This window comes from Haliotis cracherodii, unplaced genomic scaffold (assembly GCF_022045235.1).
Source record: "Haliotis cracherodii isolate W230 unplaced genomic scaffold, xgHalCrac1.p SCAF_3, whole genome shotgun sequence".
Taxonomy (NCBI): domain Eukaryota; kingdom Metazoa; phylum Mollusca; class Gastropoda; order Lepetellida; family Haliotidae; genus Haliotis; species Haliotis cracherodii.
The window spans coordinates 15,787,349-15,812,743 of record NW_027266286.1 but is presented as its reverse complement, the minus strand read 5'-3'; the positions used below and the strand labels follow the sequence as shown (position 1 = coordinate 15,812,743).

General features: G+C 40.2%; 1 protein-coding gene across 2 annotated transcripts in view; it reads right to left on the bottom strand.

Moving 5' to 3' along the window:
- Positions 1 to 15,292: 15,292 nt before the first annotated feature.
- The window catches only part of LOC139474980 (transcription cofactor vestigial-like protein 2), a 30,711-nt gene continuing 20,608 nt past the window's right edge, over positions 15,293 to 25,395 (bottom strand). For both annotated transcript variants that reach the window (XM_071258184.1, XM_071258183.1), the window contains exons 3-4: positions 16,366 to 16,788; positions 15,293 to 15,695 (exon numbers count right to left, since the gene is read on the bottom strand). In XM_071258184.1, coding sequence (XP_071114285.1) covers positions 15,649 to 15,695; positions 16,366 to 16,788 — 470 coding nt within the window. In that variant the 3' untranslated portion in view covers positions 15,293 to 15,648. The remainder of the gene's footprint in view (positions 15,696 to 16,365; positions 16,789 to 25,395) is intronic.

The following is a 25,395-nucleotide window of genomic DNA, read 5'->3' as shown; positions in this document are numbered from 1 at the left end:
GCAAAAACTCCTGATGTATGTCAAGACAGCTACGATGGACCGAACGTCACATTTGTGAGCTGATCAGCTGAAAAAATAGGCCGTTGTTTGCTCTACAATTTAGCGCCCTCTGCCGGCAGAGAATGGCCGTCTGGAGGAATGTTAGTCAAATACCAAACAACAAGCTAGCCAGGGAAACCGAGAAACACAAGACAAAAGTTGGGGTGATGAAATTAGCACAAGAGGAACAGAGGAAATGAGTTTCCAGAGAAGAAAACACAGATTTGTTACTCGTGTAAGCCACACAATAAGGCATAGGACCCCTCCCTTGACGCGATCTAAGCGCTACACCCAACGTAATTCCTTCCCCCAACACAGGCCGTGGTGCCGTTCTCCCTTGCATGACGGGACCTGGTGTTGGTCTTAGATACAGGTAGAGGGGAGCGATAATGAAGTCAATACGTCACCTTGTTATATTAACATGGAATCAGAAGACATTTATCAATTTAAAATGAATTTCTTTTTCTTTTCTTTTTTAAATTTTGGGTTAAATTTCCAACTGAAAATACATTTTATCGAATAGTAAATGTATGTTAGTTTGGAGGATATACATTGACTGAGAATTATAATCAAATTTATTACAATATAGGATGTCCCATACCGGTCAGGTTTGATAAAATTTGTAAAACCAATTCTTCTGTCACTGTCAATAATGCATAAACAGAAATACATTCTATTCATTAAATCAGTAAGTCTATTTATTGGCATTCGAACCTTATAATGAGTCGTTCTTAGATTCGATAACTTATAAATGATCTTACTGATTATTTGACATACTATTAATATTAAGTCGCATATTTGGCTGGGGGTTAACAGTCGCACTGGAGACCATTTATTTCAAGACTTACAATATACCAATGACACGGTTCTGTATATACACGAGTAGGGATAATGTGAAAAACAGTCTATTGCTATTTCACTTATATAGCGACGTGCATGCATGTGTGTGTGATGCTGCTTTTACTAGTCTAGACTTATGCTGGTTTTATAGTGCTAGCTTATTGTGGGGTGTCGCCAAGGTTGCAGACGTTTGTCGTCTTCGTGAAGCTCAGACAATGGGCCGAAAGAACACATACAATAATCGAATAAAAAGGATTCGAACCCACGATTACCGGACCCTGGCAGTGGGATCGGACGATCATAGAGTTTTCTGTGGTTAAGATGATAGAGGGTCGAAGAAGGGAAGGTCGGTGGTCGGATTCCTAGCTGCGTCATACCTAGTCAAAAGATGGTACTTGTTGTTACCCTGCCTGGCGGTAGGTTATGAAGCGGCTAAAACAGGGTGTGCATGCCAGTCACTATACAATAATCTTAAACGCAACGTTAAACCACATTTCACGTCACCTCACTTCACCTGTCATCTGTGAAAACATCAACTTGGTAGACGTTGTGTTCGGCGAAATACAAATACAGGATGTGGCAATTCCTAACCTTATATCCCTGATGCAATGGATGTAAAAGTGTGGTCGGAAAACGGAAACGGAAAAGAAACATAAAACACAACAGTGTCGAACTAATACACCGCTGATACGATCGTGTTCGTTTTTCTCTAACACGCTAATTTTGACATATCCTGGCACTTAGTTTGTTGTTTCTATGATTTTTCTGATAAGGGTCATACAACGAGTGGTCGGTTGGACGAGATCTCAACAATAACTGTAAACAATCTTGCCTGCTAATGAACTCTAATTGAAACGGTAGGAAAGCTTTTATTGACAGCTTGGCAGTTTTTGCTGTAATTAAACGAAACGAAAACGAAATGATGTTAAAAAGTTATCCATCACACTAAAACGAATCGGGATTATATTTTCTTTGTTTCTTGTTTTTACAGTCACCGATATCAGTTGTTCCGGCTTATTTACCCCGGAGGCCCCGAGGAGCAGACTGGGCGTCTTGTCATCGATAGAGACATCCATACTATCATAACAAGCTCGGTCTGTGATGTTGAAATAATTACCTAAGTTAGCGGTTTATGCAAAGACATATAGAAAAAACACAACCGGTCATGGAAACGCATGTGCGCAGAATCGATCCGAGTAAGCTGCAGTTAATTTGAACGATATGCTGTTGTTGTTTTTTGTTGATTATTTTTTGTATGTATTATTTTGATTGTATGTTGATTAGTATGTTGATTGTATATTGTGTTTGTTGATTGTATGTTTTTTCATGTTGGTTGTATGTTTTCTATGGTGATTGTATGTTTTGTACGTTGATTGTATGTTTTCTGTTGTATGTAATTGTATGTTTTGTTTTGTATGTTGAATGTATGTTTTGTATGTTGATTGTATGTTTTCTGATGTATGTAATTGTATGTTTTGTTTTGTATGTTGATTGTATGTTTTGTAGGTTGATTGTATATTTTGTGTGTTGATTGTATGCTTTGTATGTTGTCCTTTATTCATAGCGAAGAGATGCGTTCCATAGCATTGCCTGGATCCGGTATTCGTGGGTTCGAATCTCAGATTTGCTCTGATTATGGCATGTGTTCTGTCAGCTTGTGAGTTTCATTACTTTGACAAACGTCCTTGGCTAGTACAAGCAACCACATACACGCATACAGGCATGTCGCTATAAAAGTGAAATAGTCTTGAACGCGACGCTAAACCCTATTTCCCCTCACCTTGTATCATCACATTGTCAATAAAAAGAGCGAAAGGGCAACATAATCTCGAAGACATATAGGGTATCGCATTCCATGTGAGTATTTTTTGTTATTTGTTCCCAAAGCCAAACCCAAGAAACTTGACTCCACATTTATTCTACAAACACACGACCTATAATTCCACTTTTATTGTAAGGATACCATTAAAAACACGAACGTGTATCAAAACTGATTTCAAAATGACAATTTCGGTCTTAATGGACCTGCAAAAAGGCATTATGAAAATTCAAAGACGTTTAGCACCGTTCTGTTTTTGTAAACATCTCTCTGTGTATTAACACGGAAGTGGAACCATGTTTTTGTTTTCAGACATAATTTCTCTTCAAAACTTTCCGTCTTGACCCTTTCAGACGCTAGTCTTTAATGTCTCTGCCCTGAAGGCAAAGGTACGCGTACTTTTAACATGTGGTTTGTTTAATCTGATAGACTGCGATGTCTATGGCTGCTAAACGCTAGGTGTATTTGTTTTTGAACAGTCGGATCAGGAAATTCGAATTTCCCCCAATATATAACATTGTATATTACTTTGAATGGTGATAGCGGAGTCAAACAGACATGCGAACATACATGTGTCTGTTGGGTGGAAAATGCATTTAGCTTCCATGTTTGAAAGACTTTATGTTTTCTGCAAAAACATGACAGTAAAAGACATTGCTGGTTTAGATTAAAAATTGCTACTCTCCTTTTTGTTACGACCTTTAGTGTCAGGTCCGTTAACAATGTACATGGATCTAAACTCGGTGCACTTCACTCACTGGGACATGTAAGATTAAGATCTAGGGTGGGGCTCAGGTTCACGTATCTGTATAATAATGTAATACTTTTAAGCTTGTTTGCTTTGTTGTTTAAAGCTGCACCCAGCAATATTCCAGCTATATGACGGCGGTATGAAAATAAATCTGGACCAGACAATCTTGTGATATACATCATAAGCATCGATCTACACAACTGGGATACGATCACATACATCAACAAAGTCAGTGAGCCTGATCACCCGATCTCTTACGACAAGGGTTGCTGAGAATCAGTTCGAACCCGGATCTCGGGGGCGTATGTTTGGTATGTCTACATGTGTTACAGTGAAGCACTATACTTTGTATAAATATCAACTCATAAAAAGTATTAAATACGAAATGGAAATAATCCCTCAATTTTACCAAAATTAAATGTTTGATATCCAAGAGAGGCTTTCGTAATGGGAATATTATCTTTGTTTAACATCTTTATACGACATTTTGATCAAAGTTAGTTAACACATTATAAATCATTATCGAAAACTAGTGTGAATGGTTCTGGTGATATTCAGTCCAAATCTCTGCATTCATGTATTAGGAACCATCCGCGCATGGCCAACCGCAAGGCGCCATGATACTGATCGCATTAGTATGCCAGTTTAAAGCTACCCCCATGTGCAGGCATCAAAACCTCCACTTCGACTGGGATCTCATCTACCAATATTAGCTAATTCCAACAACGGAACAAGTTCATTCCAGTGTTTTGCCACACATCAAGAAGGGAGGTCACGGCTGAGATAAGTTCAATGTAAAGTGCAAAGAGCTACTCTTTCTAAATGTCCTCTAGACCTGTTTTATTGAGCGGAAAATTCACAGAAATAATTTGAATTTATATCTCTAATTACACCAGGGTGGTAGAACGTGAACGGCTGACGGCGGGGGTCACATCGCGCCACCTGCTCCCCGGCAAGTGGTGACGGTTTGTACAGAACACATGGTGAAGGGGGTGAGATTGCTCCCCCACTGAGTTGAGAGCAAAGGGACTGACGAGATGGATGACAAAATAATGACATTGAAATCGGTTAACTTAAATTTCCACCTTGAAATATTTTAACTATCGCAGATGTTGAGGGTATGTTCTGTGGAGGTAAAATGCGGTATGGATCTGTGATACATTAAGCCGCACAGGCACTTAAGTAGGGGAGATGTTGGTAACAAATTTTGTAAGAGCGTTATAGTGGTCTCCAAAAGAAATACACGCTTGTGTTGCCGATAGTGAGTATGTTGATGATGGTGGTGGGGATGGTGGAGGTTTGGGTGATGTTTTGGGCGGGTGGATAGTGTTTGTTGTGGTTGTGGGACATACGGTGGAGATGTTGTCAACGGCGATTGTGATGGTGATGGTGAATGTGATAACGCTGGCTCAAATTTTGATGATGATAACGTGGCTTACAGCGGTGATGGGGTTGGTAATAGCAGAACGGTGCTTATAGCGAGGATGGTGATGATGGTAGAGCTGGTTGTAATGGTGATGTGGTAACGGTGCTTATAGCGAGGATGGTGATGATGGTAGAGCTGGTTGTAATGTTGATGTGGTAACGGTGCTTATAGCGAGGATGGTGATGATGGTAGAGCTGGTTGTAATGGTGATGTGGTAACGGTGCTTATAGCGAGGATGGTGATGATGGTAGAGCTGGTTGTAATGTTGATGTGGTAACGGTGCTTATAGCGAGGATGGTGATGATGGTAGAGCTGGTTGTAATGGTGATGTGGTAACGGTGCTTATAGCGAGGATGGTGATGATGGTAGAGCTGGTTGTAATGGTGATGTGGTAACGGTGCTTATAGCGAGGATGGTGATGATGGTAGGGAGGGTTATAATGATGATGTGGTAACGGTGCTTATAGCGAGGATGGTGATGATGGTAGAGCTGGTTGTAATGGTGATGTGGTAACGGTGCTTATAGCGAGGATGGTGATGATGGTAGGGTGAGTTATAATGGTGATGTGGTGATGGTTAGGCATGTGGGTATATCATGGTGATGGTGTTGTTTGTGGTGATGGTGTTGTTGTTTGTGGTTAAGGTGGTGGTGATGGTGGTGGTGGTGGTTGTGGTATTGGTGGAGAAAATGGTGTGGTAATGGTTTGGTATGTGGGTAAATGTGTATATCATCATGATGGTGGTGGTGGTAGTAGAAGTAGCAGTAATAGTAGTGGTGGTGGTAGTAATAGTTTTAGCAGTAGTAGTAGTAGTAGTAGGAGTAGGAGTAGTAGTAGTAGAGTAATAATGGTGGTTGTAGTAGTAGTAATAGTAGTAGTAGAGTAGCAATGGTGGTGTGGTCGTGGGGGTAGCAGCAGCAATAGTAGTAGTAGATTAGTAGCAGCATAGTGGTAACAGTATAGTAGCAGTAACAGCAGTATAGTAGTAGCAGTATTGTCCTAGTAGTAGCAGTAGCAGTATAGTAGTAGTAGTATAGTAGTAGTAGCTGTATAGTAGTATTGTAGTAGCACTAGCAGTATAGTAGTAGTAGCAGTATGGTAGTAGTAGTATAGTAGTAGTAGCATTATAGTAGTAGTAGTATAGTAGTAGTAGTAGCAGTATATTAGTAGTAGTAGAAAAGTAGTAGCAGCATTGTCCTAGTAGTAGTAGTAGTAGTAGCAGTAGTAGCAGCAGTATATTTAAGTAGTAGTATAGTAGTAGTAGTAACAGCAACAGCAATATAGTTGTAGCAGCAACAGTATGATAGTAGTAGTAGTAATAGTTTTAGCAGCCGTAGTAGGAGTAGTAGTAGTAGAGTAATAATGGTGGTTGTAGTAGTAGTAATAGTAGTAGTAGAGTAGCAATGGTGGTGTGGTCGTGGCGGTAGCAGCAGCATCAGTAATAGTAGTAGTAGATTAGTAGCAGCATAGTGGTAACAGTATAGTAGTAGTAGCAGCAGTAAAGTAGTAGTAGTAGTTTTAGTAGCAGCAGTATAGCAGTAGTAGTAGCGTATAGTAGTAGTAGCTGTAAAGTAGTAGTAGTAAAGTAGTAGTAGTAGTAGTAGTAGTAGTTGTAGTAGTAGCAGTATAGTAGTAGTAGCAGCAGTATAATAGTAGCAGCATTGTCCTAGCAGTAGTAGCAGTTTAGTAGTAGTAGTAGTTGTAGCAGCAGTATAGTTGTAGTAGCAGCAGTATAATAATAGTAGTAGTAGTAGTAGTAGTAGAAGTATAGTAGTAGTAGTAGTAGTAGCAGCAGCAGTATAGTTGTAGTAGCAGCAGTATATAATAGTTGTAGTAGCAGCAGTATAATAGTAGTAGTAGTAGCAGTATAGTAGTAGTAGTAGTAGCAGCAGTGTAGTTGTAGTAGCAGCAGCAGTATAATAGTAGTAGTAGTAGTAGTAGTAGTAGTAGTAGCAGTACAGTCGTAGTAGTAGTTATAGCAGTACAGTAGTAGTAGTTATAGTAGTAGTGGTAGTAGTAGTAGTAGCAGCAGTATACTAGTAGTACCAGCAGCAGTAGTAATAGTAGCAGTGGTAATAGTAGTAGTAATATACTAGTAGTAGCAGCAACAGCAGTATAATAGTAGTAGTAGTAGTAGTAGTAGTAGCAGCAGCAGCAGCAGCAGTGTAGTGGTAGTAGTAGTCGTAGCAGTAGTTATAGTAGCAGTGGTAATAGTAGTAGTAATATACTAGTAGTAGCAGCAACAGCAGTATAATAGTAGTAGTAGTAGAAGTAGCAGTGTACTAGTAGTAGTAGTAGTAGTAGCAGCAGTAATAGTAGCAGTATATTAGTAGCAGTGGTAGTTACAGTAATAGTAGTAGTAGCAGTTGTAATAGTAGCAGTATAGCAGTAGTAGTAGTAGTAATAGTGGTGGTAGCAGCAGCATAGTAGTAGTAGTAGTAGTAGTAGTAGTAGTAGTAGTAGTAGTAGTAGTAGTAGTCGTAGCAGTAGTAGTAGTAGTAGTAGTAGTAGTAGTAGTAACAGGAACAGTACTTAGTAGCAGTAGTAGTGGTAGTAGTAGAAGCAGAGAAGTTGTGGTGGTAATGGTAGCAGTGGCGGTAGCAGCAGTTGTAGTAGTAGCAGTGTTGGTGATGGTGGTGGTAGCGATAGCAGCAGCAGTAGTAGTAGTAGTAGCAGTAGCAGTGTTGGTGGTGGTGGTGGTGGTAGCAATAGCAGCAGTAGTACTTACATCATACACAACCTCATTATGGCGAACATATACAAACTGGTATACTTTTTCCTTTTAATTTGTTCATTCCCATTTTAAGCCTTCGTGTCTTTTTTCCTTCGATGTTCTTGTCAAAATGTGTGTGAGGGCGTGAACCGCTATTCATCAAGGGTTTTTTCTGCCAAACTGGAAAATGAGCCATCTAGAAAATATATTTGGGGCAAGTAGCCTACATTATTTGAGTGGCATTTGGCAAAGGTTTTGTTGGGAAGGTAACCAAGCCTCACACCCTTTTTGTAGGAAAAATAACAAAGGCATCGTTACTTTCGTCATGATATGTTTTACCATTTGCCCGAGTGAAAGGGATTTGAAAAAAAAACGTTCCTAAATTAAGGTGACATATTTCGCCTGACACATCAACCAGTTTCAATATTCTAGGTATACGTTCATACTATTTTACTTATCAAATTTTTTTCCAATAAATTTAATTTGAAAATGGTATTTATCTATTTCAACAAGTAGTTGTGTCAGCTTTCAAAGCAATTGTGGCCAAAATGGTTAATTTCCCGATGCTCTTTTTCTGTGAGATGAGGAGTTACAATTATCAATAAAAACTGAATTCGGCTAATTTTACATCCTACTCCTCAAACCCTACACTCACTCAAACAGCTGACGTGTACATTTATCTTTAATCTATATAGCCACAGAAAAATTAAAAGATATCTTTCTTATCCACGCATTTTGGTATTTTTTACTTTACTATTTGTTGTCGGTTGGGGTGGGATAGTTGTGTGTGCTTGTAGCGTTTTGGTATTGTTTATCTTTTAATTTTAGTTGTTTTATGTATTACGTTTTATGTGCGTGTGTGTTTAAATGTGTCAATACTTTTTCACTACATTTACTGACAAAGTATACAATGAGGTCGACATCAATGTTTATCGACTAAAATATTAATCAATATTAATCAAATATTATTTTTGCACAGACAAAACACAATGCATATCTTTTTGTTACCCTCTGGTATCACTGAAATATGTTTGTGGCATAGTGACAACGTTTAAGCAACAAATACCAAGAAAACCAAATACAACATTCTCGCAGTACGTTATTCGTTACAGCAACTTTCCACGCACTCCAACATCCCCTGTATTCCCCATATGCCCCGAGAACACGACGGACAATTCGTCTTCATCAAAACACACAAAAATCAGCATCGCCCGTAAAACGACAGAAAAGACACGGTCCATTTCCACAACATGGCAATTCATTTGCAGAACACGGAAACGACTGTTCCACTGGAAGTTTTTAGGCTGGGAATAACAGGCTTTGTACGGAAACGTGTAGGTGGTTTAGGTAAGATGAGTATCAGAACTTCTCCCAGGAACCCAAAACAATGAATCAAAACTTTCATTTGGTTTCATAACAGCCCGAATCCAAAGACAATTAAAGCCAAACGTGACCCAGGGCTGAATTCAATGTCTTCATTGCTCCTCGCTTCCTGGCCGGAAAGATGGCGCCGCTCACGTGACTGGGAGCGAAAACGACCCGGATGTAAGTAAACGTGAACAACGTGTGAACACTACACAAACACATTTGACTTATATCTATTGAATCCTAACCGTTGCTATATTAGTGGGGAGGTTTTTCATTATAACAGACAGTGTATGGGTTTTTATAAAAATGTTTACGCTTATAAATTTGTTCAAGGATATCAAAATTATTGTTTTATGGATGTTTAAAATGGTCACTGGCTATTATAGACTGACGGGAAAAGGAAGCATACGCATGAAAAATAGATTTGACCAAAGATTCCAAACGTTATGGAAACGTAAGGAGGCTGATAGGGTCGCCGAAACACTTCGTGCTTACGTGGTGAGGTGAAATGGGGTTTAACGTCGCGTCCAAGATTATTGCACTTATATAGCGACGTGCATGCACGGGTATGTGTGTGTGTGTGTATGACGCGGCTGGGGATCGAACCCCGGACCTTCCGCTCTCCGGGCGGACGCTCTACCATTAGACCACGGAGGCGGTCCTCGTGCCTATGTCCAAAACACAACTGTGATACCCGTGTCAAATGCATCACCATCGAATAACCATTTCTTTTTTGTTTCATTTTCAGCCGTAGGCACGGGTGGCCCAGTCGGCCAAGGCGCTGCGATTCGCTGTGCAGAATTGCGTCCGCTGGGCACGCCAGAAACCTATGATTGTGGGTTCGAATCCCGGTTCGCCCCAATTATGTTTTCTGGGGGTGTCAGCACCATGCCCGTGCTCGTGGGTTTCACCGAAGTGGTAAACGTCTGAGACCTGCATCACTTCGGGCTTTCCTCCCACACTCACTCACTCACTCTATTTCAGCCACCATCAACCATTGGTAGTTACTTTCTTTTGTCCGGCAATTTGTCAACCATTGCGCTTTTATCCAAGTGAGAGAGTGAATATTTTCGTCATAATTATCAAGCTTTGTAACAATGTCCCGTTATCAAACTGAGTCTGAACCAGGAACATTGTTGATAGCAACGATCCACGTCCAGGGGATGATAACACACAATAAACGAGATCCCCCATTGTAACCATCCAATCCTCTTGACACGGCTCATAATACAGACGGATGGCCGGGTAGCCTAGTGGTTAAAGCGTTCGCTCGTCACGCCAAAGACCCGGGTTCGAATCCCAAAATGGGAACAATTTGTGAAGTCTATGTCTGGTGTCCCCCGCCGTGATATTGCTGAAATATTGCTAAATATAAAACCTCACTCACTCACTCACTCACTCACTCACTCACTCACTCACTCACTCACTCACTCACTCACTCACTCACTCACTCACTCACTCACTCACTCACTCACTCACTCACTCACTCACTCACTCACTCACTCACTCACTCACTCACTCACTCACTCACTCACTCACTCACTCACTCACTCACTCACTCACTCACTCACTCACTCACTCACTCACTCACTCACTCACTCACTCATATGATAGGCATAGGGTACCCGTCAACGTTATCAGTCTTACATCTAATGTCCATGACACCTCGATGGAACAGTGTACATATGACAATTTATTGGAAATGCTTTCCCCTTGACAACTTGATTGTCAGTGACAAACGTATGTTGAGGAATTTTATCAAGAAGCTCCATGAAGACTCCATGAACCCTGAAGAGTTTTTCTTCCGGATTCTGTCCTTCTCCTGAAGCATATGCAATGTGCACATGCTGACAAATATCCACCGAGCTTTTGCTGCAAAAAAAAGGACATTGCTGCTGAATGTGTAGGAAAGTGTCCATCCGTTGACTGACAAATGAGTAGATGAGTGCCGAGCCAGAGATAAAACTTCTGTAAATATGAGGACCTTAACTTCATGTCTTACCATGTCTTTATGCCAGGATAATAATCAACATCACGATAACAGCGTGACGCGAATCACCACACAAAAAGCATTTGTCATTTATCATGGCTCCTACGCCCTGTGTTCATGCTGCAAGATCATGGGTCTCCCTTTCTTCAAACGAGAGGCTTGCTGGGCCTGTTTAAATCACTCATGTCGAAACTGCCCCAATGCATTAAAGTTTTACACTCAAATCTGAAAAGATCCATGTTGATATTTCTTCTGTAGTTCAAGTAGATCTTGGGTAGAATAGGTCTTCAGCAACCCAAGCTTGCCGTAAGGGGCGACTAACGGGATCGGGTGGTCAGGGTCGCTGACATGGTTGGTGCATGCCATCGATCCCAATTGCGTGGATCGATGCTCATGATGTCAATCACTGGATTGTCTGGTCCAGACTCGATTATTTACAGACCGCCGTCATATAGCTGGAATATTGCTGAGTGCGGCGTTTGATAATAAACAAACAAATAAATGTAGTTGATGTCGCCTCCGGCATGATGGTTCAACAATCACAAACATGTTGTGAAGTTCAAGACGCTGTTTGTATTGGTACCATGTCCTAAAGTGTGGCAGATTTATCAATGGTAGTGTTTCAGATAAGTGACATTAATGGTACCCCAAAGTGATACCGCCTGAGAATGGGTCCCTAGCTTATAGTCGATTAATGAAGGTCAAGCTTTAGGTGTGGCCCAGCTCATTATGGATTGGTGCTGATGTTGTCAACCTCTGGTTTGCCGGGTCCAGATTCACACAGGCTCCTTGGCATAGAAAACAATAATCCTGACAATGGCGCAAAGCAATATTCACTAATCCTCAATCAGTGGTATCGAGTGCTTATCAATAATGTATGTAACATTTAGAACGTATCTATAGTAACCAAAAGCTTCATCTTCGGGATGGGGAGGCGGTAAGGTAGAGAAGTGGCTCAAGCGTTCCTTGGTCACGCCTAAGGCCGAGGTTCGATTCCCCACATAGGTAAAATGTCTCAAGCCCTATTCCTGGTGTCACCCGCGTGGATATTGCGGGAAGATTGGTAAAAGCGGCGTAAAACCATACTCACACTTTCGGGAAAGGGTTCGGGTTCTTGATTCCTGCATTTGTGCTCACGTTTTGGTTCGTCGGGGCAGAAATAATTGCTTTGGTTTCATTTAGTTCTATTTCTTGTTCAAAATGAAGCAATATTTGTTTGCATTTTTCAGCTGTGGTCGAAATTATAGAAGAAAATACGCGAAAAGTGGCGAAATATCTCGAGAAGTCCCGAGTGAACTGCAGGTGGTTACGTGTGTTCCCTCGCCCTATAAAACCAGCTCGTTTTCTCTTTAGCAAACATTTAGTTTGTTCTCCATGGGGAATCCACGACATAACTTTTATTCCATCCGTAGACTTTGTACAATATTTTCTATTACCCGTAAATGTTATTTTATTTCACTCCGGCAAGGGAGTCCCACACTGTATGCGCCGTTTAAAGAGGGCTTGTTTGTTTATTTTCATCTGTGAAGCATATAATGACACGTATGCAAAAAACACAGGAAGCAAACTTCATATTCTTAATCAATTTCACAACTGCCTAGCCCCTGACCTGCCGTTTGTGAGGGGGTGATAAATTCCGGCTCCGAAACAGCCTCGGTTCAGAGAGTGTGGTGCGAGGAGTTTGACTTATGGGCAGCAACTGCCGCGAGTCGTACAATGATTTAGTTGATAATTTGAGAAATTGTCATCGAATCTTGGTGTAAGAAAAAGAGTTGTGTACTTTTCAACAACTGTTGCCTTGATTGTCCAGATAGCGGAGAGACTGTCGCTTAAAGTTGTGGGAAAGCCAGAATTCAGGGTAGTTTAAAGCTCCTAACTGGCGACAGTGTCGGGAGCCTGAGACAGGACTCGAATTGTTTCAGTTTCCAGTTCTCATACTCCCGGGGACTCACGTCTGCTTGCTCCATTGAAGTTCCATTGGGAGAAATTTTAGCTAAAAACTCCCACGTGTTAACATAAGTTGCATCAACAGTGAAAAGTTTAAATCAGTATTACGCAACAAAGCGACAGCAGGGACTCACGATCTTTCAGCGCCACATCGGAACATAAAGCTATTAGCGTAATACTACCACTGTGACTTTGGAGTTTTTAAAGGTGACACCCGGCGATATACATGTATCACCGATGTAGATGATGTTCCCTTTTTGTCGATGTTCATTGTGCATAACTAAAATAAATTCAGTCTCTGAAACGTAAAAGAGACAAGAAACATCATAATATATAAAAGAAATGTTCTGACATTTCGGCGAGTTTATAACCTTATTAACACACGGCCAGTTTCTTAAATTCTATTCTCGAAGGATAAGGACTTAGGACGCCAATACAACCTTGATCCAATTAAACCTCGTTAACTCGAAGTCTTGGGCAGCATCGAAAACAAGTCGAGTTTCCTGTAGTTCGAGATAAGCGGAAACATTGAACCATAATGTCGCTAATGACCCTGTCTGGTCTTAGAACCTAAATTGTCTTAAATGGTATGTCGACTTGATGGAGTTCGAGTTGAGATTTATCTGTGATTGTGTGTAAGATAACCGGCCTCAACCATATAGGTTTGTTGTTTAACGTCGTACTCAGCAATATTCCAGCATATGACGGCGGGCTGTAAATAATCGAGTCTGGAACAGACAACCCAGTGATTGACATGAGCATCAACCCACGCAATTGGGATACGGTGACATGCTTCAGCAAAGTCAGCGAGCCTGACCACTCGATCCCGTTAGTCGCTGTTGCGACAAGCATAATAAGAATATTAATGAAACGAATTACAGAAGTAGTAAATATTTCGGGAACACAGAATTAAATGAAAGATTGGTCGGGATACAAAACACACGGATTTGTTTCCATTAACATAGATTGTGTTTCGATAATGAGCCCATGGCCAAACAGCGTTGTTTCAAAAATTCGTGAAATAAAGAAACAACACTCTACAACCAAAAAAGGTCAAAACTTAAACTTTATCACGCTTATTTGAGCATTTTTTTTAAATTTTGAAAATAAACTCGTGAAGGCTATACATCTTAGTTTTGGACAAGGGAAGTGTATCGGGAAGGGAACCGCTGTATCTCCTATGCAATAATACAGATTCGTACAGCTCAGATTACTGTGTGTAAAAGCGCTCCATCGACAAAAAAATAATTGTTTTAAAATGTTTTGCTTGTTTCGTTAAGTTGTATACTTAAGACCGTCTGCTGTTGCTGTTAGTGATTATTCCTAGGCGTCTCCTGTGCACCTCCCTAGTAATTGTTGTAGGATGATCGTGATCGCCCTTCACCGAATTTGTCTCCGCGTCTCAGGAGGGGGCTTTTTTGGTTTTAGGCCTCTTTGAACAGTATCTCAGAGACACTGAGACAATGACTTTTTGGTGTAAGAAGGACGAAACTTTTCCCATCCGGTGAACCCCATTATGCTAAAATGACATGAATGGGCGAATAGAGTGTATCAGTTTGTCATAGCATGTTGGTTTGAGTGAGTTGGGTTTAACGCCGCTTTGAACAGTATTCCAGTTAACAAGGCGTGTCAGCTTAATGTGGGAGGAAAGCCAGAAATGATGCAGGTCTCAGACGTTTACCACTTTTGTGGAACCCACAGGTATGGCGCTGACAAATCTAGAAATATCATCGGGGCTAACCGGGATTCGAACCCACAGTCATAGGTTTCACGCATACCCAAAAGGCGGAATTATGCTCAAGAAATTGCGGCGCCTTAGACGACTGATCATCCGTGCCCCCATGTCATCTTGAATTAGGATGAACGCCTAAAGTAATGTAGATCGAGGACATTTAATATTTTCCTGAACCCCACGAAAGACAGCCCATGGAACATAATCGGAGCAAATTATCAGCGCATCCTGGAACGGCTAAGGGGCGCAACGCCTTAAACCAATTGTCAACCCGTGTCCAATTAAATGGCTTCAAAGGTCAAAGCTGGGTGTAATTCTAAAATAATCCGCTTGTTACTGTGAACATGTCTAAATCCTTTGTTCAGTATTTGCTGACTCGGTGCACCCTGTACATTCCTCACACAGAAATACGCGGACAGTGTGATGGTTGTGGCATTTCACAGTACGGCGTATTTGTGCACTATGAGCTGTCGCTCACACCTTCAAAGCTGGTTTGTCCCGGAAGTGCAGGACCCCGGCCTTACATCAATCACGGCTGTGGCATAAATATTGCAAATGTTAACAGAATTACCCAAAAGAGCAAATGTCGACCAAACAAACATATTAAGATACCACACACGTAGTAATGAATAAAAATAAACCCGGGTATATATTCTCATTTGTTCACCAGTTTATACAAGTGCCCATTCATACAATAAGTTGAGCATATATACATATAAAACATGCGCCCTTTACGCCCTGGGCGCTCTGTGATGTAATTCATTAAAGTCACTGCACGTGCGGCGCAATCTTTGTTGGTGCAGGTTGTCTGCAATGACGACCGGGGCCTCCGCCGCTCTCGCGTGATTTGTTTTAAATGCCATTCGAACCACTGACGTGATTTGGCGTGTCACGTGTCCTCCAAAGGGAAATCACTCCGACTGCTTCTTCCTGCAGACCACAAATGAATCTGTCACTGCCGTGTAGATTTGTTCATCAGACGTTGGCAAGTCACGTGATTGGCATGAGTTGATACGTCTTCACTGTCACCAATACATCTCTTTCTTCGTCTGTTGTAGAGGAAGATCCAAACCTGTAAACAAATAGCGAAAAGAACATATAAAATTGCACAAAACATATAATCAGTATTCATTCCTATTTACAGGGTTGTCTCAGGCGCCTTAATTCGCTGTGCAGAGTTGCGTCCCTTTGGGCATGCCAGAAACCTACGATCGTGACCCCGATTATGCTTCTAGGTTTATAAGCACCATGCCTGTGCCCGTGAGTTTCACCAAAGTGGTAAACGTCTAAGACATTCATTACTTCGGGATTTCCTCCCACACAAAACTGACACGTCGTGATAGAACAGGAATACTGTTCAAAGCGGTGCTAAGCCTAACTTACTCACTCACACGTATAACAGTTCAGTATGTGTTCGTCTACGATTGGGGAAAGCTTATCTGAATTATTAAGAGTTTTATTTGCATAAAATACCAAAAATAATGAACCACTCATACCAGTCTATTTTGTCATACCAGTCTGTCGGCTGAAATATTGACATTAAAGCAAAGAAAACGTCGAGATATGTTGAAAGGCCAACGTATTGTGTAGCATACACACACTTCAACCCAGAAGAACATTCCAGCTTCCTGGCTCAGATACGCAACATTTTATACACAGACGGATATGAGTTTACAAACAATAGACCAACACAAAATATAATTGCAGGCAACCCTAGTAACATTTGCGAGACGCTAACCAACCTGAGATCCCCGAGTCGACGCCAACAGTTGAAGCAATGTCTGACCCGAAGCGCCCCATAGAATAGTATCCTGCGGCGGTAAAGGCGTCCGAGCTCTTGCCAAGATCGTACTGCGCATGTCTGGAATCCATACGTCCGCCGAGTGAGGGGTTTTGCATCATAAGAGAGTTATAATGTGAGTTAAGACGACTTGCAGAATCCATGCTTGAATAGGAAAAGGCATGGGGACCCTGATGGCCGTATGTGTGGGCTTGTGACGTGTAATACGGCCAGTTTTTATGGAGTCCGTATAGAGATGATGGAAAGTATGAGTCCGCACTGAGAGGGAAGTTGCTGTGAGCGGAACCGGAAGCTGATGGCGGCGGTTGATATGCACTATTCCAAAACGACGGTGGTAACTTCCGATTGCACATTAAGGATGTATCTGGAAAAGAAACGGTGGGAATAAGTTTATGTTGATTTGACAATGGTGTTTTTTTTTCTTTCTTTCATAACGTCGCACTCAGCAAAATTCCGGCAACATGGCGACGGTCTGTAAATAATCTCACCAGACAAACCAATGATCGATATTATGTGCAACGTCCTACGCCATTCGAGTACGCCGCACAATCAACCAAGTCAACGAGTTTGAAGGGGGGAAGGGGGTGGGGTGGTAATTGACTAATCCTTGCATACAAAGACAAAAACCAAATTGTTTCCCGATTGACATATTTACTGTCAAAAAATAGATAAAATAAAACATTTGTAACGACCCCTCGCCCTCTTCTTTCCAGAACGCTGTATCCGCGCTTGCAGCTAAGAGTATGCGGATTGCTATCAACACGGTGCTTTCGCTTGTTACAAGGTATCTCAGCGTGCTCAAGCCATATATAGTTTTCCCGATAGAGGGGAGACAGAGCACAAGTGTACATGTATATAGATACAAAGACACCAATTAAATAGGCACTGGGCCATATAGACAAAATGTGTGCTTTATAAAAGAGTAACTGTCGGCCAAAACAAAGCGTACATCCATGCTTGATGGTGACTAAACATGAAACAAAAAAGTAATGGTTATAGGGGTGCCACATAGTTCTGTTTTGGACTTTCAGTTTGCAGTGCTGCGGCAACTGACTCAGCCGGGTAACGTATGGATAACGTTTGTCAAATCCATTTATCAAGTATTTACTTTCTTTTGGTTTAGATTAGTTTTTTTCTGATTGAATGGAGACAGACCCACAGGTGTACAATGACACCAATTAGCCGGTAACTTGGTCATATAGACAAGGTGTGAGCTTTATAAAACAGCAAAAACTTATGTTGCCTATATAGATTTCAACCTTTGATCGCGCAATGTGTCTTCTGAGAATACATTATCGTGGCACCCTCACATCGTCCATGCGCTGTTTATCACCCTCTATTCTTAGAACTATTGTTTCACGATCGAGGTGGCATGATAACTCTACGATTTCTTCGGCATCTGTTTTCACATTGGGCGACATTATTTGACATGACCAATATTCACTTCTTTAAATAATTGACCTTTAGAGCTCGACGCTCCTTTCCCATAGAGAAGAAATATGAATATCGTTTGATATTCAGATATCAAAATGAGAAAGGCTATGTCTTGTTTACATTTCATTGAATGCAAATTATCTCTTGTTTTAATTCTTGGCTTTGGTTAGTTGATAAAACATTGCAAAATGGTTATACGGTGTGTGTTACACGTGAACATTCCGCCAAACTAAGAAGGCAAATCGGCCGAGGGAAGTCGAATGCCGAAAATGTAAACAAACCCTCAGCCCTGTATTTTTGCCATCTGACAATAACAGTAGCGTACTGCATATGATTAAAGTCTAGTGCGTCCTATTCCGCGTTGGAAAAAAGAAAAACACAGAAATACTGGGAAAAGATGCGAGCAAGATTCTCCACTAGAATAGCCCACCCCGGATCCTCTTTGATTTCTTATATGCATGCTGCTCTGGTTTGCGGAGACTTCATTCGGCACGGCACAATGAGCGTTGGGAACACACGATGGCGTTCATTTCGTGCCTCGTTGTGGGTTGTGTGGTCCCCGATATGGCTGTTTCGCCGCCAGATGACGGCCGACACACGGCTCACGTTACCGTATTTAAATCAAATTCTGTATTTGAATATCATCACTGACTGGGACCTCGTGACATTTTAACACGTGCTTTTCTGACGCCAATAAGGAGATGTTACGTTCAATTTTGGGAGACAGTACAATTCTAGTCAGTACTTGTCCAAACTGTCTAATTTGTTTATCAGTTTGATAATTGATGTATAATGAAACAAGACCATACAGGCGTTAAATATATTTCTCGCTCTTATAAAATATAAAGAAAAGGTAGTAGTATTGTATATGTATATTCATCTCTAAGGGTCTGGTGCAAATAGCTAAGACATTATACATAAAGTATAATTTAAACCATGGCATTTATACATTATAACAATAACAAAAAATGCACAAATGACCCCTTGGTGGAACCAACAATCGTATTAACACATGCACATATGAACGCTTAACAGAAATATAGTATTAGTGATGTTAATATAAGGAATAATTTCTTGATTCATTTTCATAAATATAGATAGCATTGAAACTCATTAGGAACCATAGTTTGCTGTGATCGTGATTTTCACCAAACTTCTACGACCAAAGACACTTCAGGCTTTCCTCACATCAAACTGACACTGGGATATTAATTTCTGAAATATTTTTTTAAAGGGGCGTTAAACTCACTCACTTATTATTCTTTTTTTAACGGCGACAGCCTTACTGAGAAGAACAATATTAAGCCCTATTCTTGGTGTCCCCCGCGGGTTTATTGCTGGAATATTTCTAAAATCAGCGAAAAACCCAACTCACTCACTCACTCACATAGAAGGATGGTTACACTGTAGCCACAAGTATCGCAACCATAACATGGGTCAACACACAATGCAAACACACTTGACCACCGGAATCTCCTTCTTACGTCATTGTTTCCATACGAAATACAAAACTAACCAACTGCCAGAGAGTGTTTCCACACGTGTCACTATTCAGTAACATGCTCATCCAGGAATACTCGTATGGAGTGACCGGTCATTGCACAACTCGGGTGTGTAGAGCGACTGTTTGTGGAGCGTAACACCCGGGCTCCTGTAACCAAACATTGCACAAGACCAACTGTTGGAAATACCGGAGGCTATACCGCACATTGATACATCGCCCGTTCACAGGACTTCTGTCTTGAAGAATTTAACCTGCCATCATTTGGACACTGGTGCTGTGGGTATGGCATTGTTTCTCGCGGAGTTTGTGTATTGAATTGTATAATACCCATGCTAGTGTTTAGAAATGTATAATACCCATGAAATTGTGGCCAGTCAAGATAATTGTTGATGTTTGTACAAGATTTACCGATGCTCAGAACCCTTTCAGAAGAGTTCTGCATTGCACATAATGTATCCTAATTCTGCGAATTTGATTCAAATCTACAAAAGAAGGACAGAGGTGCAAGTTGTAACTTGACTAAAATATTGCTGTAGTATTTACTGATGTGCCATTTTGTTGGACTTCTGTGTTCTTGCCTTGAGGAGTTGTTAGTAAGGGACCGACTATTTGATAATCGGAGGGGGCGGGGATATTTTGTCTGGATACTGGACATTTATTTCAGCTACATTTACAAACATATTTATACCTAAAACTATAAATAATTATAACTATGAGCCATAATAGAAAAATATATAGAACACTTGCAACAATGTATCCTTCGTGGCTGACAATTTCTGTTTTAAAAGTCTGAAGCATAATTACTTTGCACATATAACTTTGACGCTGAAATCATTTTTGGGGTATTAAAATGTGTGAGGGGGAAATGTGATCAAGAAAAAACATATATATCATACACTTATTTAATACACTACCATAACGGGAAGTTCATCTCTGACCATTAATCGAAAATTTACCCTTCGACAAATGCCTAAAACAAATGCACACCGCAGACATTTAAGCATTTCAGAAACATACCACTGCGATACGGATTACGCATAATTTACCATTTTTAATTTCAGAAGCTACAATGTTACGGATTGGATTTCATTTCATTATGAAGACTATAATACTTCAAGAAACATATTTTACGAATTGCATATCAGAAGGAAACATTATTATTTTTTTAAGATACAGTGACAACCGAGTGCAACCGTCTGGATTAACGTGTTGTTGGTACATCGTAATGTCACGTTCATAAACACAGACGGTCCTAACAGTACTCTACGTGGCGTGGATTGCGGATTAACGGCCGTTGTATATATTCATTGTGTATATTTGTATTTACGCTACATAACCAATGCATCGTATCTTTAACATTCTCCTCAAAACACAAGCATAACGTTCCCTTGTTCTTGGTCCTTCCAATGCCTCGGATCGTCAGTTTATGCCTTAATGACAGGAATGTGGGTCGGGACGCACGGTATTTAACTAATGTCAATGTTTAGCTCATCGCTGATATTGACAACAAACACTGGCCAACAGGAAGGCTATAGAGAAGCCAGGAATGTACATATACAAGGGATAAGTGGTCACTTTCTCATCGATTTCAAAAACATCCAAAGCGTGTAAAATGGCGGGAAATATTTAATGACAAATTGTCCCGCGTGTTGCAAGCAGCGGAGAAGTGAGAAATGGTGGTCAAGTCTTGACAAACTTTACCATGCAAATATCCAACATGGACACTAACAATCGCAACATGTCTGCGGTGGATATTGCGGATCCATCAAAACAGATCTCGGCAGACATCAGTTATTTCGACTGGATTACTCTCAGCTATATAGAGAATCTCACCCGAGTGTCTTTTGATATTAAATATATCAACACGAGTTGATAAAAGTGGAAAAATTCGGAGGTTTGCCGAGGCTTTTTGCCACTTTTATGACGAGTGTTGATATATTTGATATCAAAAGACACGAGGGTGAGATTTTATTTATCATCCAACATCATTCTTTCAATTTTTCCAATTTGTAGACAGTAATTAGCAGTGTCTTCAGTGTAAAAAGTACTGCAAACAGCTTCAGTAGCAGAGCCATAAGTGATGTCATTTGATTGTGACGTCATGGTAACCAGTCTGCAGTCTGGACGTCTGCAAAGCATTGTGATGTAATTTCATTGCAGCGATATCTACATTGTAGTGATTGTTATTCATCTTTTTTAAGTTAAATTTGTGTTAAACGTCGCGTTTAAGATTATTGCATGTGTACAGCGTCTGTGTGTGTGTCTGCTTGTACTAGTTCGGACTTAAACCGATTTTATAGTGCTGGCCCACTGAAATACCACCCGGTGTTTTAACATGGATACCCCAGAAAGTAACAGTACATGGATTGTACAATAAGGTGCCAGGTGCCACAGGGTATCAGTATAAATTATTCATTAACACCTACAAAAAAATCACATTTTCCAAACATCAAGTATTTGTATCAAGTTGTTTGTATCCCTATCACAAACGCGATCAAGTAATGAAAAGTTTACTCAGATGATCAGATTTCGCTAAGCATTTCTTGAAGCTCAATGCCACAAGTTCCATCCCCATCTTTTCGACATGGCCTCATGGAAGTGGAGGCATTTTGTCTACTTCATGTTTTGTGGGTAAAACAATGGGATCAGCTTACCCCAGTGTACATGGGGCTGAGACTGGATCAAGGTCAGAACGCGAGTGTTGTCGACACACAAGGTTCCAGTGTTTTTATGATGTTCAGATTATGAATGTGTTTGTTTTGCATCCGTGACACCCGTGACACCCGTGACACTTGAAATGATTGATATAATTATTTTCACATGGATAAAAACCTTGATTAAAAATATGATAAGATGGTATCATCACTATTTGATAGTAATACACAAACACATGCTCATGATATAGACGAAATCGTACAATCGACTGTGCTTTCAGCAGACATGTCCTGCAAAAATGGAAGGGATTTGTCATTTTATATAAATATATATAGATAATAATTATTATCCGCGTATGTATATTGTATGAATGAATATATGTATAATTGTAAATGATAGTGCCTGTGCACGTGGCATGTTGGAAAGCGTAAATGCATATTATCATGCATGACGCCACGAATTGGCTAATTTATAGGACAATTGAGATAAATCAGATCTATGAAAAACCTGACGCAACGCTCTTATTGTTTAGTTTATTATTTGTTGAGGGATCAACCAATCTTTGCTTCGCAGAAATACAAACTTGTTCGTTCTAATTTTGGAAAAAAGACCATTAATATAAAAATGATTTAATTGTGTAAAACGAAAATCGCATTCAAATTTGCACATTCCAGAAAAGGTCTGTCGCTTATTCTCAGAGGCGGTACCTCATTCTGAATCAGCACATTGCCTGTCACGTCCAGGAGCTATGCTTATTTAAAGCCATATTTTGAAGACATTGCAAGGTTTCTCATACATTCAACATTTTGAAACTAAACTGTTCTACTGTCGGAATCGCGGGAACCAAATTAAGATAACATTTAAGCGTGAAACTCAAGAGGTTTATCGTTTCTCTACGTGCAATAATTGTCTATTTCCCCGAAACTGACAACATGCCCCTCAGCGCCCGTCAACACATGTCAACCAATCAGATCGCCTCCTGGAGCGAGATCACGTGCGATAATATTTCACATGATGTCTCCTCGCGCTCGATGCAAATTAATTTGAGGTTGCAATAATACCCCTGGGGATTGGAAGCACATCTTAGGGGCTATGTAAATCTGTTTAACGGAACTGAAAACTTGTTGATATCAGTCAATCAAAGACAAATAACACCAGTTGTCTATACTGTCACTGTCAAAGAGTACATGTCTTACTTTGTCTGGACTGAAACCTAACCTTCCAAAGTTGCTTGAAAAGGTTGTTAAATCTAGTACTGTCTTGTTTCTGGTTATATATGCTCTTGTTCATGTATATTTCACAGAATAAAGCGTTCGCTGATAGCGTGTCAAAAATAAGTATGTTTTGTTTGTTATCAATACGCATGAACGTTATTACAAAATCGACAAATCTTTGTAAGGCCCCTTTACACGTTTACTCTCTGATAAAACCCAATGGATTAATAATTCCCAAATGCCAAGGTTACCGATGAGAACATGGACATTCTTTCTTAAATAAACTGCCGACAAAAGAGCGTATGCACATGAAAATTAGATTTGCCAAAAACAGTACATATCAAAATGTTACCAGACTGAAAACATTCGCCGAAACACTGCAAACTTAAGATCCCAAACACAACTACGGTACTTGTATCAAATACATCACCATCAAATAACCATGTCTTGTTTGATTCATTTAAAAACCATCAAATATGGGTAAGGGGTCCATACTTTCTTTTTTCTTTAATTTTTAGCCACCATCAAACATGAGTGTATATTTTCTTTTGCCCGCAGTTAACGCAAAGGCAATCCAAAGTCAAACAATTGTTCAATGTTGCATTTGTAAATTCACCTGACAGGTAAAGAGAATTATACAGAAAACAAATTTCAAAATGGAGGTACAACATCCTATTTACCAAACCACTAATGATCTAACAGTTATAACAACTTCCACGTGCACTCCGGACGTTTGTTTGAAAACCACCGTCTTTAAATCTCCTTCCAACGAGTGTTGAGGGATATACTGGCGTTAAACAGCGATTATTCACGTGATTAAATGATATATAAAGCAAATTATCGGTTCATATTTCCTCCCGGAAGTCAGCGCAAATTCAGTAATTGAGTTACTCAAGGCGGGAACGGAGTTAAAGCTAGTTGCGCACGTTGAAGGAAAGCAGTTCCATGTGTGAAACAAGCGTGTCAGATTTGCTCTTGGTTTGAAGTTAAGAATGTCTAATTCTAGATTTCCTTTAATGACTTTTTTATAATTATTCTAATTAGCACACGACAAGCTTATAATCCCTACACGGGCTGAGTGTTTTCCAACAACTTGTCAAACTAGTTCGATGTTTTGTAACTTATTTGCCAAATCTGCGCCACGGTTTACGTAAGTTTGTTAAGTCTTAATTTGTAGCACGTAAAGGTCATGTTGTGCGGAGCCTCTAATTATGTTGATGGGTTGCAAGAATTCGGAAGATTGAGGAGGATTTAAAAAGGCAAAACAGTCAGCATGAGTTTAATTATAAAACACATGACATACGTTCAACCTTTAAAAAAACATCTTTACTGATGGCTGTATTAGCTGTTTCAAAAACGCCACATTTGCAATGTAATTTTATTCAGTACCAAACATCCAACCAAAAAATTCTAAAATACAATCAAATGAAATCCCTCTGTACTGTTACATAATTTTCACAATACATGTATACAACATTGTTCCGGCTCTTTTTATTTGGCTTGCATGACTCACAGACTATTATAAAGTCAATTTAAGATTTGTACATGTGTTAATGCTTGATTTTAGAAATGAATCTAAAAGCATCGTATTCGCGATGGAGTTATTTGAACATTGTAACTTAAAGCGTATCAAACAAAGCTTAGATCCACACAACAACAAAGTCTGAAGAATTGGCTAAGTTGAAACACAACATTATCAAATATGAGAATATCATCCAAAATTTGGCGACCGATTTTTTATCCTGCATCTATGACCATGAGAAATGTGTGGGGATTTCTTCGTTTCACTTTCGATTCTTTATTTCTTGCACGATGTTGACAATGGATTACCACGGTAATGCCTAAGCAAATACCTGCCCTTAACGACAACAATCACAGGTGTGTTAGTTTGACCAAATTCAATGTCATCCCTCTACTACAAGGTCACTGTTACTCGACAACTCGGTACAGTACGGGGTCTGAGTTTACTCCACGTCCCTGTAGCATTCTTACAGTGATGCCATCTTCCGTGTGTTTGTGTACAAGCGGACTTAAAGACAGACGGACCACCCTACCCATTTACACAGGTCGTTGGTTCAGTGTTGGTACACGAACTCAGCGTTATTAAATGGCTATATTAAGTTGTGAAAACAATACACTATGAGGTGAAAGGTCTTTGAAAGGC